Source organism: Theropithecus gelada, chromosome 7a (genome assembly GCF_003255815.1).
Source record: "Theropithecus gelada isolate Dixy chromosome 7a, Tgel_1.0, whole genome shotgun sequence".
Classification (NCBI taxonomy): Eukaryota; Metazoa; Chordata; class Mammalia; order Primates; family Cercopithecidae; genus Theropithecus; species Theropithecus gelada.
In genome coordinates this window covers 37282591-37308207 of record NC_037674.1, presented here as the reverse complement: position 1 = coordinate 37308207, position 25617 = coordinate 37282591, and the positions used below count along the sequence as shown (strand labels likewise).

The window sequence follows — 25617 nt, the reverse complement described above, 5'->3', positions numbered from 1 at the left end:
ATATAATGAAGCCAAATTCTTTAGTAAAAAAATTATTGGAAAAAATTTCTTTCTGTGTTCCTTAACCATATAACATTAGCTCAGTTCAGGCAACTCATAGCTATAGATGGATTATCAGTAATTTCTTACTACTACCAGAAAAATAGAGCTCAACGGAAAGTTAAATATTGGGAAAAAAAAAGTTACCACATGTATGAAAAGAAGAAAGTGTTATTATTGATGTGCTTGTATTCTCTTTGAACTTCTCTTTTTATGCTTTGTGTCCACAGAACTTCCTGAGTAATTTCCAGACAGCCAAAGAGTCTCTGAGTGCTGCCACTGCCCAGGCTGCAGAAAAGGCTGCCACAAGTGTGAAAGATCTTGCGCAGAGGAGTTTTCGTGTTTCCATCAATATTGATTTGAAAGCACCAGTTATAGTCATCCCACAGTCTTCCATTTCCACCAATGCAGTAGTGGTAGATCTTGGGTTAATCAGAGTTCAAAATCAGTTCAGTCTGGTGTCTGATGAAGACTACTTAAATCCTCCAGTAATTGATAGAATGGATGTGCAGCTAACAAAGCTTACACTTTATAGGTATGCTCTTTCAATAATTATGGATTTAAATATTATATTCATGATTTCCATGAAATTTTATGATTTGAAATTCCTACCCAACACAGTTTATTCAAATAAACTGTTCCGTTACACAGAAGAGGTTTTTTGGTTGTTGTCGTTGCGTGTGTGTGTGTGTGTGTGTATGTGTGTGTATATGTTTTGAGTTGGAGTCTTGTTCTGTCACCCAGGATGGAGTGCAATGACGCAGTCTTGCTCACTGCAACCTCTGTCTCCTGGGTTCAAGCAATCCTCCTGCCTCAGCCTCCCGAGTAGCTGGGACTATAGGCGTGCGCTACCATGCCTGGCTAATTTTTTTGTATTTTTAAGAGAAGTGGGGTTACACCATGTTGGCCAGGCTGGTCTTGAACTCCTCACCTCAGGTGATCCACCTGCTTTGGCCCCCCAAAGAGCTAGGATTACAGGCGTGAGCCACCACCCCTGGCCCAAAAGAGTTTTTTATTTTGTTTTTTGAGATGAAGTCTCACTCTGTTGCCCAGGCTGGAGTACAATGGTGCCATCTTGGCTCACTGCAACTTCTGCCTCCCAGATTCAAGCGATTCTCCTGCCTCAGCCTTCTGAGCAGCTGGGGATATAGGCACGTGCCATCATGCCTGGCTAATTTTTTTCATTTTTCATTATAGAGACGGGGTTTCACCATGTTGGCTAGGCTAGTCTTGAACTCCTGACCTCAGGTGTTCTGCCCACCTTGGCCTTCCGAAGTACTGAGATTACAGGCATGACCCACTGCGTCAGGCCACCAGAACAGTTTTTTAATCAACTTTTGTTTTCAAAAATTTCAGACCTACAGAAAAATGGAAAAAAATAGTACTGTGAATGCACCTACATATCCTTCATCTAGATTCACCAATTGTTTGTATTTGCTTTAACCTATCTATAAACATATACATATTATTTAAAACATTTTTTGCTAAATCATTTGAGAATAGACATCTTTAACTTTTTGTCCCTAAATACTTTATCATGTGTCTCCTATAAACAGGGACATTCATTCTCTTACATTAACCATGATATAATTCTAGAAATTTAATATTGATATAATACTATAATCTGAAATTCAGTCAATATTCAGATTTTATCAGTTGTCCCATTATAATAATTTCTTTTTTTTTTTTTTTTAATGTGTATAGCAGCTTTATTTATAATTGCCAAAACCTGGCAGCAAGTTGCCCTTCAGTAGATGAATGCATTTTTTTTTTTTTTAAATTTATTTATTATTATTATACTTTAAGTTGTAGGGTACATGTGCATAACGTGCAGGTTTGTTACATATGTATACTTGTGCCATGTTGGTGTGCTGCACCCATCAACTCATCATTTACATCAGGTATAACTCCCAATGCAATCCCTTCCCCCTCCCCCCCTCCCCATGATAGGCCCCGGTGTGTGATGTTCCCCTTCCTGAGTCCAAGTGATCTCATTGTTCAGTTCCCACCTATGAGTGAGAACATGCGGTGTTTGGTTTTCTGTTCTTGTGATAGTTTGCTAAGAATGATGGTTTCCAGCTGCATCCGTGTCCCTACAAAGGACACAAACTCATCCTTTTTTATGGCTGCATAGTATTCCATGGTGTATATGTGCCACATTTTCTTAATCCAATCTGTCACTGATGGACATTTGGGTTGATTCCAAGTCTTTGCTATTGTGAATAGTGCTGCAATAAACATACGTGTGCATGTGTCTTTATAGCAGCATAATTTATAATCCTTTGGGTATATCCCCAGTAATGGGATGGCTGGGTCATATGGTACATCTAGTTCTAGATCCTTGAGGAATCGCCATACTGTTTTCCATAATGGTTGAACTAGTTTACAATCCCACCAACAGTGTAAAAGTGTTCCTATTTCTCCACATCCTCTCCAGCACCTGTTGTTTCCTGACTTTTGAATGATCGCCATTCTAACTGGTGTGAGATGGTATCTCATTGTGGTTTTGATTTGCATTTCTCTGATGGCCAGTGATGATGAGCATTTTTTCATGTGTTTGTTGGCTGTATGAATGTCTTCTTTTGAGAAATGTCTATTCATATCCTTTGCCCACTTTTTGATGGGGTTGTTGTTTTTTTCTTGTCAATTTGTTTGAGTTCTTTGTAGGTTCTGGATATTAGCCCTTTGTCAGATGAGTAGATTGCAAAAATTTTCTCCCATTCTGTAGGTTGCCTGTTCACTCTGATGGTAGTTTCTTTTGCTGTGCAGAAGCTCTTTAGTTTAATGAGATCCCATTTGTCAATTTTGGCTTTTGCTGCCGTTGCTTTTGGTGTTTTAGACATGAAGTCTTTGCCCATGCCTATGTCCTGAATGGTACTACCTAGATTTTCCTCTAGGATTTTTATGGTATTAGGTCTAACATTTAAGTCTCTAATCCATCTTGAATTAATTTTCGTATAAGGAGTAAGGAAAGGATCCAGTTTCAGCTTTCTACTTATGGCTAGCCAATTATCCCAGCACCATTTATTAAATAGGGAATCCTTTCCCCATTTCTTGTTTCTCTCAGGTTTGTCAAAGATCAGATGGCTGTAGGTGTGTGGTATTATTTCTGAGGACTCTGTTCTGTTCCATTGGTCTATATCTCTGTTTTGGTACCAGTACCATGCTGTTTTGGTTACTGTAGCCTTGTAGTATAGTTTGAAGTCAGGTAGCGTGATGCCTCCAGCTTTGTTCTTTTGACTTAGGATTGTCTTGGAGATGCGGGCTCTTTTTTGGTTCCATATGAACTTTAAAGCAGTTTTTTCCAATTCTGTGAAGAAACTCATTGGTAGCTTGATGGGGATGGCATTGAATCTATAAATTACCTTGGGCAGTATGGCCATTTTCACGATATTGATTCTTCCTATCCATGAGCATGGTATGTTCTTCCATTTGTTTGTGTCCTCTTTGATTTCACTGAGCAGTGGTTTGTAGTTCTCCTTGAAGAGGTCCTTTACATCCCTTGTAAGTTGGATTCCTAGGTATTTTATTCTCTTTGAAGCAATTGTGAATGGAAGTTCATTCCTGATTTGGCTCTCTGTTTGTCTGTTACTGGTGTATAAGAATGCTTGTGATTTTTGCACATTAATTTTGTATCCTGAGACTTTGCTGAAGTTGCTTATCAGCTTAAGGAGATTTTGGACTGAGACAATGGGGTTTTCTAAATATACAATCATGTCATCTGCAAACAGGGACAATTTGACTTCTTCTTTTCCTAACTGAATACCCTTGATTTCTTTCTCTTGCCTAATTGCCCTAGCCAGAACTTCCAACACTATGTTGAATAGGAGTGGTGAGAGAGGGCATCCCTGTCTTGTGCCAGTTTTCAAAGGGAATTTTTCCAGTTTTTGCCCATTCAGTATGATATTGGCTGTGGGTTTGTCATAAATAGCTCTTATTATTTTGAGGTACGTTCCATCAATACCGAATTTATTGAGCGTTTTTAGCATGAAGGGCTGTTGAATTTTGTCAAAAGCCTTTTCTGCATCTATTGAGATAATCATGTGGTTCTTGTCTTTGGTTCTGTTTATATGCTGGATTATGTTGATTGATTTGCGAATGTTGAACCAGCCTTGCATCCCAGGGATGAAGCCCACTTGATCATGGTGGATAAGCTTTTTGATGTGTTGCTGAATCCGGTTTGCCAGTATTTTATTGAGGATTTTTGCATCGATGTTCATCAGGGATATTGGTCTAAAATTCTCTTTTTTTGTTGTGTCTCTGCCAGGCTTTGGTATCAGGATGATGTTGGCCTCATAAAATGAGTTAGGGAGGATTCCCTCTTTTTCTATTGATTGGAATAGTTTCAGAAGGAATGGTACCAACTCCTCCTTGTACCTCTGGTAGAATTCAGCTGTGAATCCATCTGGTCCTGGACTTTTTTTGGTTGGTAGGCTATTAATTATTGCCTCAATTTCAGAGCCTGCTATTGGTCTATTCAGGGATTCAACTTCTTCCTGGTTTAGTCTTGGAAGAGTGTAAGTGTCCAGGAAATTATCCATTTCTTCTAGATTTTCCAGTTTATTTGCGTAGAGGTGTTTATAGTATTCTCTGATGGTAGTTTGTATTTCTGTGGGGTCAGTGGTGATATCCCCTTTATAATTTTTAATTGTGTCAATTTGATTCTTCTCTCTTTTCTTCTTTATTAGTCTTGCTAGTGGTCTGTCAATTTTGTTGATCTTTTCAAAAAACCAACTCCTGGATTCATTGATTTTTTGGAGGGTTTTTTGTGTCTCTATCTCCTTCAGTTCTGCTCTGATCTTAGTTATTTCTAGCCTTCTGCTAGCTTTCGAATGTGTTTGCTCTTGCTTCTCTAGTTCTTTTAATTGCGATGTTAGAGTGTCAATTTTAGATCTTTCCTGCTTTCTCTTGTGGGCATTTAGTGCTATAAATTTCCCTCTACACACTGCTTTAAATGTGTCCCAGAGATTCTGGTATGTTGTATCTTTGTTCTCATTGGTTTCAAAGAACATCTTTATTTCTGCCTTCATTTCGTTATGTACCCAGTAGTCATTCAGGAGCAGGTTGTTCAGTTTCCAAGCGGTTTTGATTGAGTTTCTTAGTCCTGAGTTCTAGTTTGATTGCACTGTGGTCTGAGAGACAGTTTGTTATAATTTCTGTTCTTGTACATTTGCTGAGGAGTGCTTTACTTCCAATTACGTGGTCAATTTTGGAATAAGTACGATGTGGTGCTGAGAAGAATGTATATTCTGTTGATTTGGGGTGGAGAGTTCTATAGATGTCTATTAGGTCTGCTTGCTGCAGAGATGAGTTCAATTCCTGGATATCCTTGTTCACTTTCTGTCTCGTTGATCTGTCTAATGTTGACAGTGGAGTGTTGAAGTCTCCCATTATTATTGTATGGGAGTCTAAGTCTCTTTGTAAGTCTCTAAGGACTTGCTTTATGAATCTGGGTGCTCCTGTATTGGGTGCATCTATATTTAGGATAGTTAGCTCTTCTTGTTGAATTGATCCCTTTACCATTATGTAATGGCCTTCTTTGTCTCTTTTGATCTTTGATGGTTTAAAGTCTGTTTTATCAGAGACTAGTATTGCAACCCCCGCTTTTTTTTGTTCTCCATTTGCTTGGTAAATCTTCCTCCATCCCTTTATTTTGAGCCTATGTATGTCTCTGCGTGTGAGATGGGTCTCCTGAATACAGCAGACTGATGGGTCTTGACTCTTTATCCAGTTTGCCAGTCTGTGTCTTTTAATTGGAGCATTTAGTCCATTTACATTTAAGGTTAAGATTGTTATGTGTGAACTTGATCCTGCCATTATGATATTAACTGGTTATTTTGCTCGTTAGTTGATGCAGTTTCTTCCTAGCCTGGATGGTCTTTACATTTTGGCATGTTTTTGCAATGGCTGGTACCGGTTGTTCCTTTCCATGTTGAGTGCTTCCTTCAGGGTCTCTTGTAAGGCAGGCCTAGTGGTGACAAAATCTCTAAGCATTTGCTTATCTGTAAAGGATTTTATTTCTCCTTCACTTATGAAACTGAGTTTGGCTGGATATGAAATTCTGGGTTTAAAATTCTTTTCTTGAAGAATGTTGAATATTGGCCCCCACTCTCTTCTGGCTTGTAGAGTTTCTGCCGAGAGATCTGCTGTGAGTCTGATGGGCTTCCCTTTGTGGGTAACCCGACCTTTCTCTCTGGCTGCCCTTAAGATTTTTTCCTTCATTTCAACTTTGGTGAATCTGGCAATTATGTGTCTTGGAGTTGCTCTTCTCGAGGAGTATCTTTGTGGCGTTCTCTGTATTTCCTGGATTTGAATGTTGGCCTGCCCTACTAGGTTGGGGAAGTTCTCCTGGATGATTTCCTGAAGAGTGTTTTCCAACTTGGTTCCATTTTCCCCCTCACTTTCAGGCACCCCAATCAGACGTAGATTTGGTCTTTTTACATAATCCCATACTTCTTGCAGGCTTTGTTCATTTCTTTTTCTTCTTTTTTCTTTTGGTTTCTCTTCTCGCTTCATTTCATTCATTTGATCCTCAATCGCTGATACTCTTTCTTCCAGTTGATCGAGTCGGTTATTGAAGCTTGTGCATTTGTCACGTATTTCTCGTGTCATGGTTTTCATCTCTTTCATTTCGTTTAGGACCTTCTCTGCATTAATTACTCTAGCCATCAATTCTTCCACTTTTTTTTCAAGATTTTTAGTTTCTTTGCGCTGGGTACGTAATTCCTNNNNAGTGTACCTGTCTGATTCTTGCTTTGGAAGCTTCCTCTCAGGGGTGTACTCCACCCTGTGAGGTGTGGGGTGTCAGACTGCCCCTAGTGGGGGATGTCTCCCAGTTAGGCTACTCAGGGGTCAGGGACCCACTTGAGCAGGCAGTCTGTCCCTTCTCAGATCTCAATCTCTGTTTTGGGAGATCCACTGCTCTCTTCAAAGCTGTGAGACAGAGTCGTTTGCGTCTTCAGAGGTTTCTGCTAGGTTTGTTATTGTTTACTGTGCCCTGTGCCCAGAGGTGGAGTCTACAGAGACAGGCAGGTTTCCTTGAGCTGCTGTGAGCTCCACCCAGTTGGAGCTTCCCAGCAGCTTTGTTTACCTACTTAAGCCTCAGCAATGGCGGGCGCCCCTCCCCCAGCCTCGCTGCTGCCTTGCAGGTAGATCACAGACTGCTGTGCTAGCAATGAGGGAGGCTCCGTGGGCGTGGGACCCTCCCGGCCAGGTGTGGGATATGATCTCCTGGTGTGCCTGTTTGATTAAAGCGCAGTATTGGGGTGGGAGTTACCCGATTTTCCAGGTGTTGTGTGTCTCAGTTCCCCTGGCTAGGAAAAGGGATTCCCTTCCCCCTTGCGTTTCCCAGGTGAGGCAATGCCTCGCCCTGCTTCAGCTCTCGCTGGTCGGGCTGCAGCAGCTGACCAGCACCGATTGTCCGGCACTCCCCAGTGAGATGAACCCAGTACCTCAGTTGAAAATGCAGAAATCACAGGTCTTCTGTGTCGCTCGCGCTGGGAGTTGGAGACTGGAGCTGTTCCTATTCGGCCATCTTGCTCCGCCCTCATATAATAATTTCCTTTATAGGAATGTCCATTGTAAAAATTTCCCCCTGATTCAGGATCACCCATAGCATATAATTGTATTCTGTACTACTGAGGAAGATTTCTGTACTGACAAAAATTTCTTTTGGAGTAGTTCTTTAGCTTTTCTTTGTCTTTTTATGACTACATGACTACTACTGTAGTTTGAAGACTAGAGTCTGGTTCCACTCACCTCTCAATTTGGTTTTGTCTGAGTGATTCCTCATGGTTTGATTGAATTTACACATTTTTGGCAGGCATGTTGTGTAAATTATTTTGTATCTTCAGTGCTCATACCAGGTGGCACATGAAATCTGTACATAATTCATTTTAAAATTATTTTCTACCCCATCCATGAAGATTTAATTATGTAGAATAAAAAATTAATGACTATAAGGCAAGTCTAGAAAATAATCCTAGAGAAAATCTTTATGAAATGCCTTAGAAAATGCTAACTTCACTTGTTCACTTTGCCATTGTTTTCTTCAGTCTCTGCACCAACATACCTATTAATCCTTGAACAACTGTATATGATGATTTTCTATATTTCTTCGACAGTGTGGATTGCTCTTAAAAATTTATTCAATTTTTCACCTATCTACTATTTAAAGAAAAAAGTTTTCTTAATGGTTCATTGTATATCACCTTTTAATTTATCCCTTCTAGTGGGTTATAGATTAATTATAGATTCAGTTTTGAAAATACTTAAGCCACACTGTTTCAAATCAGTATTTAGAGCAGCAAATAACTGCTTGACTTTGCTTTTTTTAAATTTTTTAATTTTTTTATTTTTTAGTAGAGACGGGGTTTCACCGTGTTAGCCAGGATGGTCTGGATCTCCTCACCTCATGATCCACCTGTCTCGGCCTCCCAAAGTTACATTTCTACCCTATATCTGTGCATATGTAACATTTGTATTTTTCGTAGGACGGTGATCCAGCCAGGCACCTACCATCCTGATATTCAGCTGTTGCACCCAATTAACTTGGAATTTCTTGTAAATCGGAATCTAGCTGCATCTTGGTACCACAAGATGCCTGTTGTGGAAATTAAAGGACATCTTGATTCAATGAATGTAAGTATATGAGTGACAAAAAAAAACTTCATTGTTGAAGTTTTAAACTCCAAAGACTTTTAAAGTAGAAATCCAAATGAAATGAAGACTTTTTTTGCTGACTAGTATAAGAAAAATTTCAGTGAGAGTTTGTCCAACAAGATCATTATTATTTTCAGTAGAATTTAATCTTTAGTTAAGATCTCTTAACTTTAAAATTTGCTATACCTACCTGTTGGTAGGGATCTGTATATAAATTATGCATTAGCATATTATACTGTCTCATATATTATATATGTACATTTTTATTTTTAGGGATATCTAAGTACACCTAAGAGAATTATAGCATTGAGAGAAATTTTTTTTTTTTATTTTTAAGACAACCTTTTTATTTCATTGGAATTTTTATTGTTTAAAAAGTAAAATTATGCATTTTCTGAAGTTGTCAGTTTTAAAAAAAAGATCACATTTCTTTGATCATATTTAACTTTCAGTAAACATCAGTCAAGTCATTGGAGCTAATATTGACTGATGAATTACATTGGTTTTCTATAAACATCTTATTGTCTTTGAATATAAAAATTTTAACATGAAATAAGTAGTGCAGTACTTGAGTGGGCTGTGATTGTACGTAACTTTTCAGTATTAGGATTATTCTGTCCCTCGTGTTGCAACTGGAAATTTATTTTCTGTATGAAAATTGTTTCATTTTAAAATGTAATATATTTTTTTATCATAATATTTTACAGGTTAGTCTAAATCAAGAAGATCTTAATCTTTTATTTAGGATACTAGCAGAAAATCTTGGTGAGGGTACTGAAGACTTGGATAAAGTGAAACCAAGAGTACAAGAGACAGGTAAGAGGCTGACAGTAAGTGGCATAATACGTATGTGTCTATTTACTTATGGTTTAGTAGGCAATCAGGAAATAAAAAGTAAACAAATATATGTTTACGAATTGCAGTTTATATTATGAAGAGAACAAACAAGATGCTATTGAATGAAATCATAGTTGGAGATGATTGACTCTCTTAAGCTAAGTTGTCAGTTATAGTTTCAGACTTTTTTCTAAGTTGTGTGAATTGAGAGGAGGCCATAAAGAAGGACTTCAAAGCAGTGGTAGATTCTTGAAGTAATAATTGAAATTGCATATATAGAAGAAAGCATTTTGAGTTGGCAGTAGGTTATGGTAGCATAGTGTATCTGATTTTTCAATAAGGCTTGGTAGTAAAATATCTGCAAGAATTGAAATGGTTGATAAATTATCACTTTCCAAAGATACTGAAAAGATTATACAGCAGTAAAAATGAAAAGAGAATTTAAATTATTACTTACCATGGCCCTTTTGACTGAAGGAAAAGTAACAGCCTTATTTTTTAAGGTAATATATGTATGTGTGTGTGTGTGTGTGTATATAAAATGTATGTATAAACACGTAAATATATAATCTTTAGTTTTTTTAAACAAATGGTAGCATCCTGTATGTGTGCATGCATGTGTGTGTTTGTTTACTTTGCTGTTTTTTAAAAAATATTAACAGTGTGTCTTGGTGTCTATTCTATATGTATAGATCTGCTTCATTCTTTGTAATGACTGCCTGATACTAAATTCTGTTGAAACATCATAATTTATTTAGCAGGTTCCTAGTGATAGTCATTTTTGGTTGTTTTTAAACTTTCATTATTACCATGTTGCATTGAATATCCTCATACATATACTTTTACAAGTATATATATATCTATAGGATAACACCAGTTAAAAGATATGTAAAATTATTAATTTAATATAAATTTAACTGACAATTAGGTCAGCAAATAATTTCTGTAGACTAATTTAAGATTTTCAGAGATCTTGCTGATTGGCCTCCATAGAACTTTACTAACCTTGCATTCCCACCAGGTTGTTTTTCTATACCTTTCTAACACAGTATATTACCAGATTAAAAATTTTTTGTCCATGTGCTAAGTGAAAACTGGTATCCCATTGTATTTTTCATTATTAAAAAACTATTTTACTATATTTTAATACATACAGTGAAGTATACAAATATTCAGTGTATAATTCAGTGAATTTTTGCATATATGGATACACATGATCAAGATATAGTACATTTTCAGCACCCCAGAAGGCCTCCCTCTTGCCCTTTCTCAGTCAGTGCCAAACATTCTGCCTGCAAATCCACCCAGAGGTAACTACCATTTTAACTTGTAATAGATAGATTAGTTTTGCCTCTTCTTGAATTTCATATATAAATAAATTTCATATAAATGGAATCATACAGAATTTACTCTTCGATGTTTGGCTTCTTTTATTCCGCATTTTGTTTGTGAGATTCATCCATGTTGTGCGTAGGAGTAGTTTGTTCTTTTTATTTCTGTGCACTATTCAGTTATATGAATGTATCAAAATTTATTTTATTCATTCTATCTTTCATGGACATTCTGGTTGTTTCCAGTGTTTAGCTATCATGAATGGAATTGCTATGAATTTTATTGTGTGTCTTTGACATAATTATATAAACTTTTTTTGGATATATAGGTAGGAGTAGAATTACTGTGTCATGTGTGAGATTTACATTTAGCTTCAGTAACTTGTGCCAGATTATACCAAGAAGTTTTCCAACTGGTTGTACTAGTTTACTTTCCTAGCAGCAATGTATGAGAGTTCCAGTTGTTTCACATTCTCCCTAGTACTTGGCATTGCCAATCTTTTTAAATTTAGCATCCTGATAGATATTCAGTGGTATCTCACTATGGTTTTTATTTGCTTTTTGATTACTAGTGAAGGTGATCACCTTTTCATATGGTTATTGGCCATTTGGATATCCTTTTTTGTGATGTAACCATCTATCCTATTGACAACTATTTTTATTGAGATGTTTGCCTTTTTTCTTATTGATATGTAGTTTTTAAATTCTGAATATGAGCCCTTTGTTGGTTATGTGTGTTATATGCATATATGTATAGAAATATCTTTTCCCTATCTGTGGTTTGCCTTTCACTCTCTTTTTTCCCCAACTTTTATTTTAGGTTCAGGGAGTACATGTCCAGCAAGGTTTGTTACATGGGTAAATTACGTGTCACTGAGATTTCATCTAAAATGATCCCATTACCCAGGTAGTGAGCATAGTATCTAATAGGTAGTTTTTCAACCTTCCCCGTCCCACCCTACCCCCTCTAGTAGTCCCTAGTGTCTGTTGGATTCCCATCTTTATGTCCATGTGTACGTAATGTTTAGCTCGCACTTACAAGTGAGAACATGTGGTATTTGGTTTTCTGTTGCTGGGTTAATTCACTTAGGATGATGGCCTCCAGCTCCATCCATGTTGCTGAAAAGGACATGATTTCATTATTTTCTGTGGCTGCATAGCATGCCATGGTGTATATGTACCACATTTTCATTATTCAGCCCACCGTCAGTGGGCATCTAGGTTGATTCCATGTCTTTGCTATTGTGAATAGTGCAGTGATGAATAGGTGAGGGCATGTGGTCTTTTTGGTAGAATGATGTATTTTTCTTTGGATATGTACCCTGTAATGGGAGTGCTGGGTCAAAGGTAATTCTGTTTTAAATTCTCTGAGAAATCTCCAAACTGCTTTTTATAGTGGCTAAACTAGTGTACATTTCTGCCTACAGTGTATAAGTATTCCCTTTTTTCTACAACCTGGCCAACATCTGTTATTTTTTGACTTTTCAATAGATATTCTGACTGGTGGCCTTTCACTCTTTTAATGGGTCTTTTAATGAATAAGGTTTGTTAATTTCAATCAACTTAAATTTACTGGTTTTTTAAATGATCAGTATTTTTTATTTTCCATTTGAAAAATCTTCGCCTATTCAGGAAATTGTTTTGTAAAAGCAAAAATATTTGCTGGAATCATTTCCCCTGGTTCACATTATGTTTGGAACAGTGCTGGAGTAAGATGATAGTTAGGAAACTTTGCCCTATGCAATGCTTTGTCAAAGGTAATGATTAACAATAGCGGCTTTCAGTATGGAATTCTGGTATAGCTTACACTACTTGGTTCCTGTGTGTTGTATTAGTGGTCAAGATAATGTCAACTGCAATAATAGTAATAACTAATTTAATGATACTGAGGGACAGTGGAGAGTGAAGACTGTAAAATCAGACTGATGAATTTGGGCTCTGCCATTTGTGCGACACTGAGCACAAATGTCTGAACCTCAATTTGCCCATTTCTGAAATAAAGACAATAAAGTTCTTACCTCAAAACGATGTCATAAGAATTAAATAGAACAGTCTATATACAGACCTTAGAACAGTGTCTGCCACACAGATGAGCACTTAGCAAGTGATAGCTGTTATTATTTTTTATATCACAGCTTAAAAAGCAATTTTATTGCATTTCAGGGTGTGCGAATTTCAGAAACACAGCATCATAATTATATAGCTTTACTCTTGTTTGTTAGTATGGCATAAGAGGCCCTGACCTCCCACTCCCTTTTTTCTTTTCTAGTCTTACTTCTTGTTGCCCCCCTTATGATTTAACCATATCAAACTCCATTCTGTTTGCAAAACCTATCATGTGTTATCATTCCCTGGTTTTGCTCCTTTCTGGTAATGTCTCCATCGTGTGAGGAGGTCTTTTGCTCTGCTTGAATAATACCTCCTCTAATGGAACCTTTCTTGACTTCTGTATAACAATGTCACCCTTTGTTCTGTGCTTTCAGTGCATTTTATATAGAGTTTATTAACATTTGTTCATTTAATGTGACTGGGTGTGGCCTACTTGTTTGTTTGTATTTTAAATGTATCTTTGTTTGTATTTTAAATGTATCTGTCTCTTCCACTAAACCCGCAGTTTTCCAAGGGCTAGGGCTGTTACTAATTTGTGGAGTTTCATTGCCTCTACCAGGTCCAGAATACTCATATAAGTCCACAATAAGTACTTGTGGAAGAAATTTGTGAATAAAAGTGAATGAATTTCTTTTATACATTTCAGGTGAAACTAAAGAGCCCCTTGAAATCTCTATATCACAAGATATGCATGATTCAAAAAATACTTTAACAACTGGAGTGGAAGAAATTAGATCTGTAGACATCATTAATATGCTGCTGAATTTTGAAATTAAAGAGGTGTGTAATTTTCATCTGTTTTTGTAAAGTGCGGTAATGGATATTGGATATTATTGGATATAATGGATATTGGATATATCCATTATTGGATAATGGATATCCAAATAAGTAATGGATATTGGAATTACCTCTACTAAACTTGTAGATAATTGATACTGATGAAAAAAATCTATGTGGGCTGTTCACATGTAGCAGTGATGTTTTAAAAATTGAAAGTTTGTGAGTTAGATTTGGGAGTTATAATATTTGGGAAAGATTTGGGAGTTATATATTTGGGAAAGATTTGGAAGTTATAATATTTCATAGAGAAAATGACAGCATGTTCTTTTTTTTTTTTTTTTCTGAGACGGAGTCTTGCTCTGTTGGCCAGGCTGGACTGCAGTGGCTGGATCTCAGCTCACTGCAAGCTCCGCCTCCTGGGTTTACGCCATTCTCCTGCCTCAGCCTCCCAAGTAGCTGGGACTACAGGCGCCCGCCACCTCGCCCGGCTAGATTTTTGTATTTTTTAGTAGAGACGGGGTTTCACCGTGTTAGCCAGGATGGTCTCGATCTCCTGACCTCGTGATCCGCCCGTCTCGGCCTCCCAAAGTGCTGGGATTACAGGCTTGAGCCACCACGCCCAGCCGACAGCATGTTCTTTAACATGCTTTTTAATGCTTTTAGGACAGTAGGAATGTCACTTGCTTTGGATGTCATGTAAGAAAGGCAGGAAAGGGCAATAGTGTCAGATAAATTCTTTTCAAATGTTAGAAACTCTTGATAGAATAAAACACAATATGCCTGCATTTTAAAAAAAGTTACATTAGTAATATGTTTGCCATCTGCATATTCTTGAGGAAAGATGAAATACATTTTCTTCTTTATTCACACATCCAACAAATATTTATTGTATGTGCCCAGTGATAAGGATAGAGGTAAAAGACTTACAGTCTTAACTCATGCAGGAAAACTATTAAAATTTTTGTAATTATTTCACGAAATCTCTGCCGAGGATACTATTGGAGCTTGGGGTGCTGATGGTAGGGAGTAGGCATTTAAGCAGACTGAGAGGGTCAGAAAAGATTTTCTGGAGGAGGACACATTTGAATCAAGTTTTTAAAGAGAAATAGGAAATTATCTGAGAAAAGGGATCAGGAAAGGGTCTGGGGCAAGGCGGAAAGAGGAACAGGCATAAAAGTGTGAGTATGTGAGAAAGTATAGTGGATACAGGGACTTGCAAGGACTTCCTCTAAAATCTGTTTTATCATTAAATAGTTATATAGAGTTATGTTTTTAGTTAGTTTTTTTAACTATTAAATAGTTAATAGTTATGTTTTTTCTCTGAGCTAAAAATAATAAACTTTTAAATAGGCTGTTTGTAATGGCTTATGCCTATAATCTCAGCACTTTGGGAGGCCAAGACTGGAGGATCACTTGAGTTCAGGTATTTGAGACCAGCCTGGGCAACATAACGAGACCCTATCTCTGCAAAAAAAAATTTCTTTTTTAATTAGTCAGTTGTGGTGGCATGTGCCTTTAGTCCTGGCTACTTGGGAGGCAGGAGGATCACTTGAGCCGAGGAGGTCAAGACTGCAGTGAGCTCTGATTGTGCTACTGCACTCCAGCCTGGGTGACAGAGCAAGACCCTGTCTCTAGCAGTCAGTCAATAAACAAACAAACAAACTTTTAAAGGAATAGGCTTTACTTTTAAGAATCTGAAATACATGCTTTGAAGCCAATTTCTTTATGTTAAACTTGGATGTTTTTCTGGTTAATATCAGAGTTACTGAAGGTTTTTAAGCCTTGGTAGTTGAAACATCGATAGATGAATCATTCTATTTGCAGATATACTTAACACACACACACACATATATAAAACCCATAAGACCTTTTAAATATTATTTATGATATATATTATGACTGTTCTCTTCCCTTAGAACAGTGATTGGGTTGAAGCGGAACAGTTTGCATTGCTCCGCATGGATATTTGGCATTGTTTGAAACCATTTTCTGTTGCCATTATCTGAGGGGAGAATACTAATGACAATTGATAGGTGGAGGCCAGGGGTGCTGCCTCATATCCTACAGTGCATAAGACAGTTCCCACTACAAAGAATTACCAGCTCAAAATGTTAATAGTGCCGAAGCTGAGAAAGCTTGCCTTAGAAATGATGTAAAAATTGGCTGTTGGTCTCACAGACTTTCAAATGAAAGGCTATCAGACTAGGACTTCTGGGAATTAGGCCAAACTGCAGGCACAAATAGAAGTAAACATCTTAACATTGTGTGAATTTCTTGCTTATATCACTCTGGATACTTATTAAATTCTTGATTTACCTTCATTGTGTATTAAAGAAATAGTTGGTGGTAATACTGGTACCCTCTTTTAGGTTGTGGTTACTTTGATGAAAAAATCAGAAAAGAAGGGAAGGCCTTTACATGAGCTAAATGTCCTGCAACTTGGAATGGAAGCTAGAGTTAAAACCTATGACATGACTGCGAAAGCTTATCTAAAAAAAATTAGTATGCAGTGCTTTGATTTCACTGGTAAGTGTGAAATATAGTCTGTGTAAATTATTCATTAGGCACGTGATCCCTACCTTTTTATCAACATTAAACATATTGGTTTGTGTACAGTTGTGTTAATTTCCTAGTACATTAACTCAACTTTTCAAAAACAGTCGCTGGGTACAGTTCTAGGGGACCCATTTTGAAGAGTTGGGTTAATTTACTAGGAAATACGATGTATTATCTGATTTTCAAATTATGTGAGTTTTAACATTTCTTTTTAATTATGTTAATATGTATTTGTGAAAAATGAAAATCAAATACAGAAGTATATAGATGAAAAAATTAATATCATCTGTAGTCTCTTGTCCTTCCCTCAGAATAAATACTATCATTAGTGGGTATCCTTGACCTTAAGTTCCTGCAATAAGCTAACTTTTAAAGTTCTGTTAGTGTTTAAAGTTTATAAGAACTCTATGGGATATCTTTAAGTAAAGTAAACTTGTATTGACAATAATCCCTACTTTATGTATTTTATAGGTTCTTTAATATACCATGATTTGTTTAGATGATAGTAATACAATAGTACCATATGTTATACCAGTTGTAATTGGTGAGTACTAGTATTTTTGTTTTATGGAATTTGTTTCTTTTTTTTCAAAGCCAGGTTTATTGAGGTAAGATTGATACACAATGTACTTCACTCTTTTTAGTGTACAGTCCTGAGTTTTGACAAATGTACATTTGTGTACATTTGGCTGATCCTGTCTTAAAACGTGTGAAATGGTTAACTTGATGGATCAACCTTGTCTTTTTTCTCTTTTAGATTCTAAAGGAGAACCTCTTCACATTATTAACTCTTCTAATGTGACTGACGAACCCCTTCTGAAAATGTTACTGACAAAGGTACCTAGTTTTATTACTAGGATTCTTTAATATTTAAATATATAAAGTTATATATATTACCCTTGTATTTAATATTCCAATTTTCTCTCCCAACATTTTTCTATCTAAATTGATTGATGTGGTGAATTTTGCAAGCATCTGAAAATCCTGGATACTTTCATTACCCTGTGATATTGAATAAATGGTAATAATGTAAAGTTCCACTGTAATCCAAAGCAAAGTGTGTTATAATCTAGCACTTTTTCCTACTTTTTGGATTAGTTTACCTAATCTAGATGTACTAGCATTTCCTCCACAGTAGGATAAGGAATTAGAGTTTTTGCTTGTATGGAATGTAAGAAATGCTTATGTGGTCAGTTTGGTTTCTTTTTTTTTTTTTTTTTTGAATGGCCTTCTTTGCCTTTAAGAAATATCTTTTTACTCTTTTAATAGCATACTTAGAAAAGTAAAGAATATGTATATTTTCAGTGTATGAATTTTTAGTATTTGAAACTCAGTGGTATAATTCTCCACTATTTGTAGGCAGACAGTGATGGACCAGAATTTAAAACTATTCATGACAGTACCAAACAGACGCTGAAGGTAAATCTTCTATAATTTACTATAAGGCTGGGTTGTGTTGATTAAATCTATCTTCATAGCCATTTTCAACTGTGAGATTGTAAGTTCTAAAATTAGAATAACAGTGGCAATAATAATACTCCTAATTTATGGATAAAGTGAAGTAGATAATAGAATTGGAATAAAGTTCTTACAAAAAGTTGATTTATTTTCTGAAAAGATTGTTTCCCAGTTTTGACTTAGATTTCTTGACAAGTATGTGAATAATACACTTCAAGGGAATTTTGTTACTGATTTTAGTCGACTGTGCTTTTTTGGCCTAGCGTTGATGGAAGCATTAAACATTTGAATTATGTATTGGCGTTAGGAATAGAATAAGATTAAGGGAAGCATAAAGCATAGCCTGGTACAGACATTGCTCACAGTCTGTTTGAACATGCATAGTCAGCTTGGAACTGCCTGAAATGTGGTTTAAAGCCTAATAATATTTCCTGTATCTTTACTTAAAACTCTTCCAGTTCTTTTGAGTTAAAATTGTGGTTGCACTTGGGAGTGAGCAGAGATTTACTATCTGGCGAGGATTAACATTTTAATAGTGAGTTAATAATGAGTTCTTAAAAAAATAAAAATTTTAAAAAGGCCCTTAATTGAGCTATTTTTGTGCTACTTATATCTGTTGAACCCTGATGTAAAAATGTTACTGCATCTGAAATCTGCCTTTCTAATTGTTCATTATCTTAGGTTTCATTTTCATCCTTAGACTTAGTACTTCATTTAGAAGCTTTACTTTCCTTCATGGATTTTTTATCATCTGCTACTCCATTCTCTGAACCTTCCTCTTCTGAGAAGGAATCCGAGCTGAAACCACTTGTGGAGGAGTCCAGAAGTATTGCTGTCAAATCTGGTAATAATTTTTGAATCATGATCTAATACTTTGAACTTCAATAATCATATAACAACTTGTTTTTTCCAATTAAGATAAGTATTTAGCATGTTGACATTGCTGCTCTGATAGATTAGGTTAGTTTCAAGAGAAAGAAAATGTTATCTCTATGGGATTATAGAGCAGTTTAGTGAGGAATTTTAAATAGATGTTGTTTAATATTATGTATTTATATTTCAATTCACTGTCTAGCTTTTACATAAAATAGAAATTGCATGTACTTTATGTTGATGTGTCTTTGTAGTCTTCAGATCAATGAAAATGAGAAAGGAAGAAGTTCAGTTATGGATTCAGTCATACAAGGTAACAAAGGCCCATTTCAGTTAGTCAGGTAGACTACCTGGTGCTCAGCAATTTTAAGTGCTCGGTGGGACACTGCAGGGAAGGAGCTCCTGGAATAGACACACTCACATTGGTTTCTAACCAAAACTATATTTAGATCATACAGATATGGGCACCGGGTCCTCAGGCATATGACTTATGTTATGAAATATTATGTATGACATATCCTGAGTGAATAAATAACATTTGCTTATTTTTAAGCCAAATATCATTTTAATTATTTTTCTTTCATGTTATATAATGTCAGTATTTAACATCCAGTAATTCAACTTTCAGACCATTACGAGTTTGAGTTTTACCTGTATTACTGGCATGTTTGTTGTAAAACTGTCAGTACTGTTAGATCAGATACAAGGATCTGATTTTTTTTTTTTTTTTTTTTTGAGACGGAGTTTCACTTTTGTTGCTCAGGCTGGGTGCAATGATGTGATCTCGGCTCACTGCAACCTCTGCTTCCCAGGTTCAAGCGATTCTCTTGCCTCAGTCTCCCAAGTAGCTGGGATTACAGTTACCCGCCACCATACCTGGCTGATTTTTTGTATTTTTAGTAGAGATAGGGTTTCACCATGTTGGTCAGCCTGGTCATGAACTCCTGACCTCAGGCGCTTCACCTGCCTTGGCCTCCCGAAGTGCTGGGGTTACAGGTGTGAGCCACCACGCCTGGCCGGATCTGATTTTTTTAAACCATGGAACAGAGCAACAATTTCCTTATAAACTAGAGTAAAAGAGCTTTACCCTCTTTGCCTTTAATGTACTTGTCACATTAATAGCCTCAGAAATATCCTTGGAAATTCCTCTACTTTATATTATGTATACATACAAAACATACACAACACAGTTGAATAAATGAAAAAGAAATGTTTGAACTCACAATAAACTAGAAACACTATTAACCCAAATAAAGTCTTCCAGTTTTGCTATATTGTTGGTCTTTGTGGTTTGATTATGCTACATCAAATATTAAAGAAAACATCATTATGCTACATTAAATATTAAAAAAAAACCCTCTCATACTGGTGATTAAGGACAGATAATCTCCAAGCTTTTGCAATTTCAATCAGAAGGCTCTATTTCCTTCAAGCGAGACAGATTTTTAGGAAAATGTATCCTAAATTTATCAGTCAGGATCTGGACTAAAGTGGATTTAGGGAGCTAGTTTGATTGTGATTCTTATTCACACATACACCTGCATCCACATACATTATAAAATTTTTTTTGTATTTTTTAAGTTTGGCCCTTTATGTTCATTTCTCATAGAATTTATTTTAGGATTCTTGATGGAGCAACAGGGTATAATCTGGAGAAATTTATTCTGTAGTTAATAACACATAAGTGCCATAGTAAATAATATGTATTTTATTAACTGCATCACTATTGCAGTTTATCATGAATTATTCTTCCTTAATCTAATATATGATATGAAAAGGAGTTCAGAATCAAAACTTTAGACCAAGAGAATTCTAGAAGTCTAATATAGAATGTTTTCTTTATTCCCAGAAAAAAAGTTAAAGTTTCCATCTAGTAAATTGTACTTTCAAAGTGCTATTAATATTTAGTTGCCTTTATTCTTAATTTGAAGGGGAATGTGCTGATTTTTGTATGATGGAATTTGATAATTGATCCAAAATTTATGTTAATTACATGTCATCCTAATGGAGGGCGTTTTGGTTCCTCACAGTGCATTGGGTACTTTTATTTTGGTGGATTTGAAGTTATTGTATGTGTTGTATTATCTTTGCCTTTTGCTAATCAGAAGGTTTCTATTATTTTTTAGTATCCAGCAACATTTCCCAAAAGGATGTGTTTGATTTAAAGGTCACAGCTGAATTAAATGCATTTAATGTCCTTGTCTGTGATCAGAAGTGTAACATTGCAGAGATTAAAATACATGGTAAGTAGTTATTTCTTATTGTAGATATTTCTGTTTCTTTACATAACTAGGAAAAATGAGCTTGTACCTACCTGGTAGATTTCTCATGAGTATTCTTTTGGTTTACTTATATTGAAGACTTTGCAAACTTTTCAGAGATGTGCTTTAAAATGTTACAAGTAAATTTATTATGATTCATTGCTGACTTGAGATATTCCTTATGCATTTTGCGTTATCTGCATTTTTATGCAATTGTAGAAATCATTATGCCTTTAGAAACTGAGAATGACAAATTTTTTTTTGGAGGAAAATCTTAGAAGACTGTTTTCTAATACAGTTTATTATAGAAATAAGAGTATTCATCAAATACTGTTCATTTATTTTTAGTTATTGGAGTAACAGATTTTTTTTTTTTTTTGAGGTGGAGTCTTGCACTGTTGCCCAGGCTGCAGTGCAGTGGCATGATCTTGGCCCACTGCAAGCTCCGCCTCCTGAGTTCACGCCATTCTCCTGCCTCAGCCTCCTAAGTAGCTGGGACTACAGGCACCTGCCACCACATCCAGCTAATGTTTTGTATTTTTAGTAGAGACGGGGTTTCACCGTGTTAGCCAGGATGCTCTCGATCTCCTGACCTCATGATCTGCCTGCCTCGGCCTCCCCAAGTGCTAGGATTACAGATGTGAGCCACCGCTCTCAGCCCAGTTTTTAATAATACAGTAAATGTTTGTAAGATCACTGTTTTAACAAATATTATCTTACTAAATGACCACTGCTGATCTTGCCAATGCAGAGGATATTTAAGTTTGGAGAAATTTGATTAATTTTCTAAATTAATCTAAATTTCTTTGAAACTTGGTGGGTTGTTGTTTTTTTTTTTTTTTGGTTTTAGAATTTCCTCAACTTTTTTGGAGGAGATGCCTGTATCCCTTAAAGTTATTATTTAAAGGTATTATTACCTTTCTTAGGTATCTCATACATGAAAGTTGATGCCATTAATATGTTTAATAATGAGTAATTTTTATTCACTTTGTATCTTGTCAGTATATTACTGACCTTAAATACCGCTGACTTAGTCATGTGGATTGGGTGAAAAGTTTATAAATGTTATGTTTCCTATAGGAATGGATGCCTCTATTTCTGTGAAGCCTAAGCAGACCGATGTGTTTGCCAGACTTAAAGATATTATAGTTACGAATGTAGATTTGCAGTCCATTCACAAAAAGGTGATTAAAAAATAGATTCTTATATTGGAATTTCTTTTGTTCTTTGGATTTGAGATGCAATTATTTATTTGCACAGTATACATTTATTGTCTGTCATGTACCAGGCACTTTATTAGGAATTGGAGATGAAAATGGTAATAGTCTGCTTTCACATTGTATATAGACTAGGGCTCTTGATACCCAGTGATTTGTAAAAGTTATTTCTGAACAGTTAAGTGATTGATATTTTTACTGATAAAATTTTTTTAAAGAAATACAAGAAGTTATTGTCACGTAAAATGTTTGCAGCTAATAATTTTTAAGATTGAATTCATATGTTACTACTTCATATATCAAAGATTCTCTAATAAGAGAACTTATTTATAATACATTGATAAGGGCTATACAGCTCTTTTAATATAATAACAAGTTAATCTAATATTTTTAGGCCGTCTCTATTTTGGGAGATGAAGTCTTTAGGTTCCAACTGACTCTTTATCCAGATGCCACAGAAGGAAAGGCCTATGCTGATATGTCCAAAGTAGATGGCAAACTTAGTTTCAAAGTGGGTTGTATTCAGATTGTTTATGTTCATAAATTCTTCATGTCTCTTTTGGTAAGTTTTTTTAAACATATTTATTTCTCACTGAGGCCTAAATATCTTTGCTTATACAACTGAACCTAGATAGTAAAAATTTTCACTGATAGGGCTGTGCGATGAGCACCTGAGTGCTGAACAGAATGTTATAGTTAAGGAAATCCTTTTCATGATGTTAACCAAATGAATTTTTAAAATTATTGTTTTGAAGATATAGACTATAATTCTATAACATTTCTATAGGTATACATTTTAAATGTACATTTTATGTTTTAATTTAGGGCTTTCCACTGTAACTTGTTTAATGAAATATATTTAAGATTACTTAGTTAAAACAATTTTTTTAGGAAATTCTTCAGGCATATGGAGGACTCATATTGGAACTTACAGCTTTTGGTTATGATTGTGATCAACAGCGTCATGAAATGCTTTTCTTTTTATTATTTATTTCCATGTACCTGTCATGGTGTATTAGTCCATTTTCACACTGCTATAAGGAACTGCCTGAGACTGGGTAATTTATAAAGAAAAGGGGTTTAGTACACTCATCGTTCCGCATAGCTGCGTAGGCCTCAGGAAACTTAACAGTCATGGTGGAAGGGGAAGCAGGCACGTCTTACATGGCAGTAGACAAGAACAAGCTTAGGGTGAAGAGCCTCTTATAAAACCATCAGATCTCATGAGAACTCACTATCACGAGAACAGCATTGGGGGAAACCACCCCCGTGATCCAGTCACCTCCTACCAGTTCCCTCCCTTGACACCTGGGGATTACAATTCGAGATGAGATTTGGGTGGGGACACAGAGCCAAACCAGATCACATGGGCTGAAGGATTTAAATCTGCCTATTCTTCTTAGTGGGGCTGCCAATCAGAACTTTTTAAAATCATAATTTTTTTTTTTTAAAAAGGTAATTTCAACTTTTTTGGACTTCAGTTGTTAATTTCAGTTGATAATTTCAACTATTTAATTTCAGTTGATAATCCAACTATTTTAGATTCAGGGCATACATGGACAGGCTTGTTACATGAGTATATTGCATGATGCTGAGGTTTGGAGGTATGATTGATCTCATCACCCAAGTACTGAGAATAGTTTTTCAAACTTTTTCTCCTTTCCTCCCTCTCTGTAGTAGTGCCCAGTGTCTGTTGTTCCCATTGTTATGTCCATAAAATACCCAGTGGTTAGCTCCCACTTATAAGCAAAAGTATGTAGTATTTGGTTTTCTGTTCCTGCATTAATTTGCTTAGGATAATGGCCTCCAGCTGCATTCATGTTGCTGCAAAGGACATGATTCCATTCTTTTTTATGGCTGTGTAGCATTCCATGGTGTATATATGCCATGTTTCCTTTATCTAGTCCATTGTTGATGGGCACCTAGGTAGATTCCATGTCTTTGCTGTTGTGAATTGTGCTCTGATGAACACGTGAGTGCATGTGTCTTTTTGGTAGAATCATTTATTTTCTTTTGGATATATACCCAGTAATGGGATTGCTGGGTCAAATGGTAGTTTTGTTTTGAATTCCTTGAGAAATCTCTAAATTGCTTTCTACAGTGACTGGAATAATTTAGATTTCCACAAGTGGTTATGTAAATGTTCTCTTTTCTCTGCAGTCTCCCTAGCATCTGTTATTTATTGACTTTTTAATAACAACCATTCTGACCGGTGTGAAATGGTATCTCATTATGGTTTTGATTTGCATTTCTCTAATTATTAGTGATGTGGAACATTTTTTCATGTATTTGTTGGCTCCTTGTATGTCTTCTTTTGAGAAGTGTCTGTTCATGTCTTTTGCCCAGTTTTAAATGGAATTTGTTTTTCGCTTGTTCACTTGTTCACACTATTTTTTATAGATTCTGGATGTTAGACCTTTGTCAGATGCATAATTTGCGAATATTTTTTCTACTTTGTAGGTTGTCTGTTTACTCCATTGAAAGTTTCTTTTGTAGTGCAGAAGCTCTTTAACTAGGTCCCACTTGTCAATTTTTATTTTTGTTGCAATTGCTTTTAAGGACTTAGTCATAAATTCTTTCCCAAAGCTGATGTCTAGAATGGTGTTTCCTAGGTTTTCTTGTAAGATTCTTATATTTTGAGGTCTTACACTTATGTATTTAATCCATCTTGAGTTAATTTTTGAAGTGGTGAAAGGTAGGGATCCTTTCACCATAGAATAAAAAGTTGTTTTCTTCTTTTGCATATGGCTAGCCAGCTATCTCAGCACCATTTACTGAATAGGGAATCCTTTCCCCATTGCCTATTTTTGTTGACTTTGTCAAAGAACAGGTGGCTATAGGTGTACAGCTGTATTTCTGGGTCCTCGATTCCGTTCCCTTGGTCTGTTTGTCTGTTTTTGTACCAGTACCACGCTGTTTGGGTTACTGTAGCTTTATAGTATAGTATAAAGTCAGGTAATATGATGCCTCAGCTTTGTTCTTTTTGCTTGGGATAGCTTTGTTTTTTTGGGTTCTTTTTTGGTTCCATATGAATTTCAGAATAGTTTTTTCTAGTTCTGTGAAAAATGACACTGGTCGTTTGATAGGAATAACATTGACTCTGTAGATTGCTTTGAGAAGTATAGCCATTTTAACAATATTGATTCTTCCAATTCATGAGCATGGAATGTTTTTCCATTTGTCTGTGTCATCTGTGATTTCTTTCAGCAGTGTTTTCTAGTTCTCTTTGTAGAGATCCTTCACCTCCTTGGTTAGACGTATTTCTAGGTACTTTGTTTTTTTGATGGCTATTGTAAATAGGATTCTCTTCTTCATTTGGCTCTCAGCTTGGATGTTACTGGTATATAGAAATGCTACTGATTTTTTTACATTGATTTTGTATCCTGAAACTTTACCAAAGTTGTATGTCAGTTCCAGGAGCCTTTTAGTGGAGTCTATAGGGTTTCCCATGTGCAGAATCTCATGATTCCTTAAAAGCATGAATTTCTAGTTAAA

General features: G+C 35.9%; 1 protein-coding gene across 2 annotated transcripts in view; it reads left to right on the top strand.

Moving 5' to 3' along the window:
* Positions 1-25617, top strand: part of VPS13C (vacuolar protein sorting 13 homolog C) — a 194147-nt gene that overhangs the window by 84605 nt on the left and 83925 nt on the right. For both annotated transcript variants that reach the window (XM_025389713.1, XM_025389712.1), the window contains 11 exons: positions 270-574; positions 8532-8679; positions 9408-9516; positions 13624-13757; positions 16127-16283; positions 17071-17150; positions 17673-17732; positions 18453-18615; positions 20771-20887; positions 21986-22089; positions 22517-22684. In XM_025389713.1, coding sequence (XP_025245498.1) covers positions 270-574; positions 8532-8679; positions 9408-9516; positions 13624-13757; positions 16127-16283; positions 17071-17150; positions 17673-17732; positions 18453-18615; positions 20771-20887; positions 21986-22089; positions 22517-22684 — 1545 coding nt within the window. The remainder of the gene's footprint in view (positions 1-269; positions 575-8531; positions 8680-9407; positions 9517-13623; positions 13758-16126; positions 16284-17070; positions 17151-17672; positions 17733-18452; positions 18616-20770; positions 20888-21985; positions 22090-22516; positions 22685-25617) is intronic.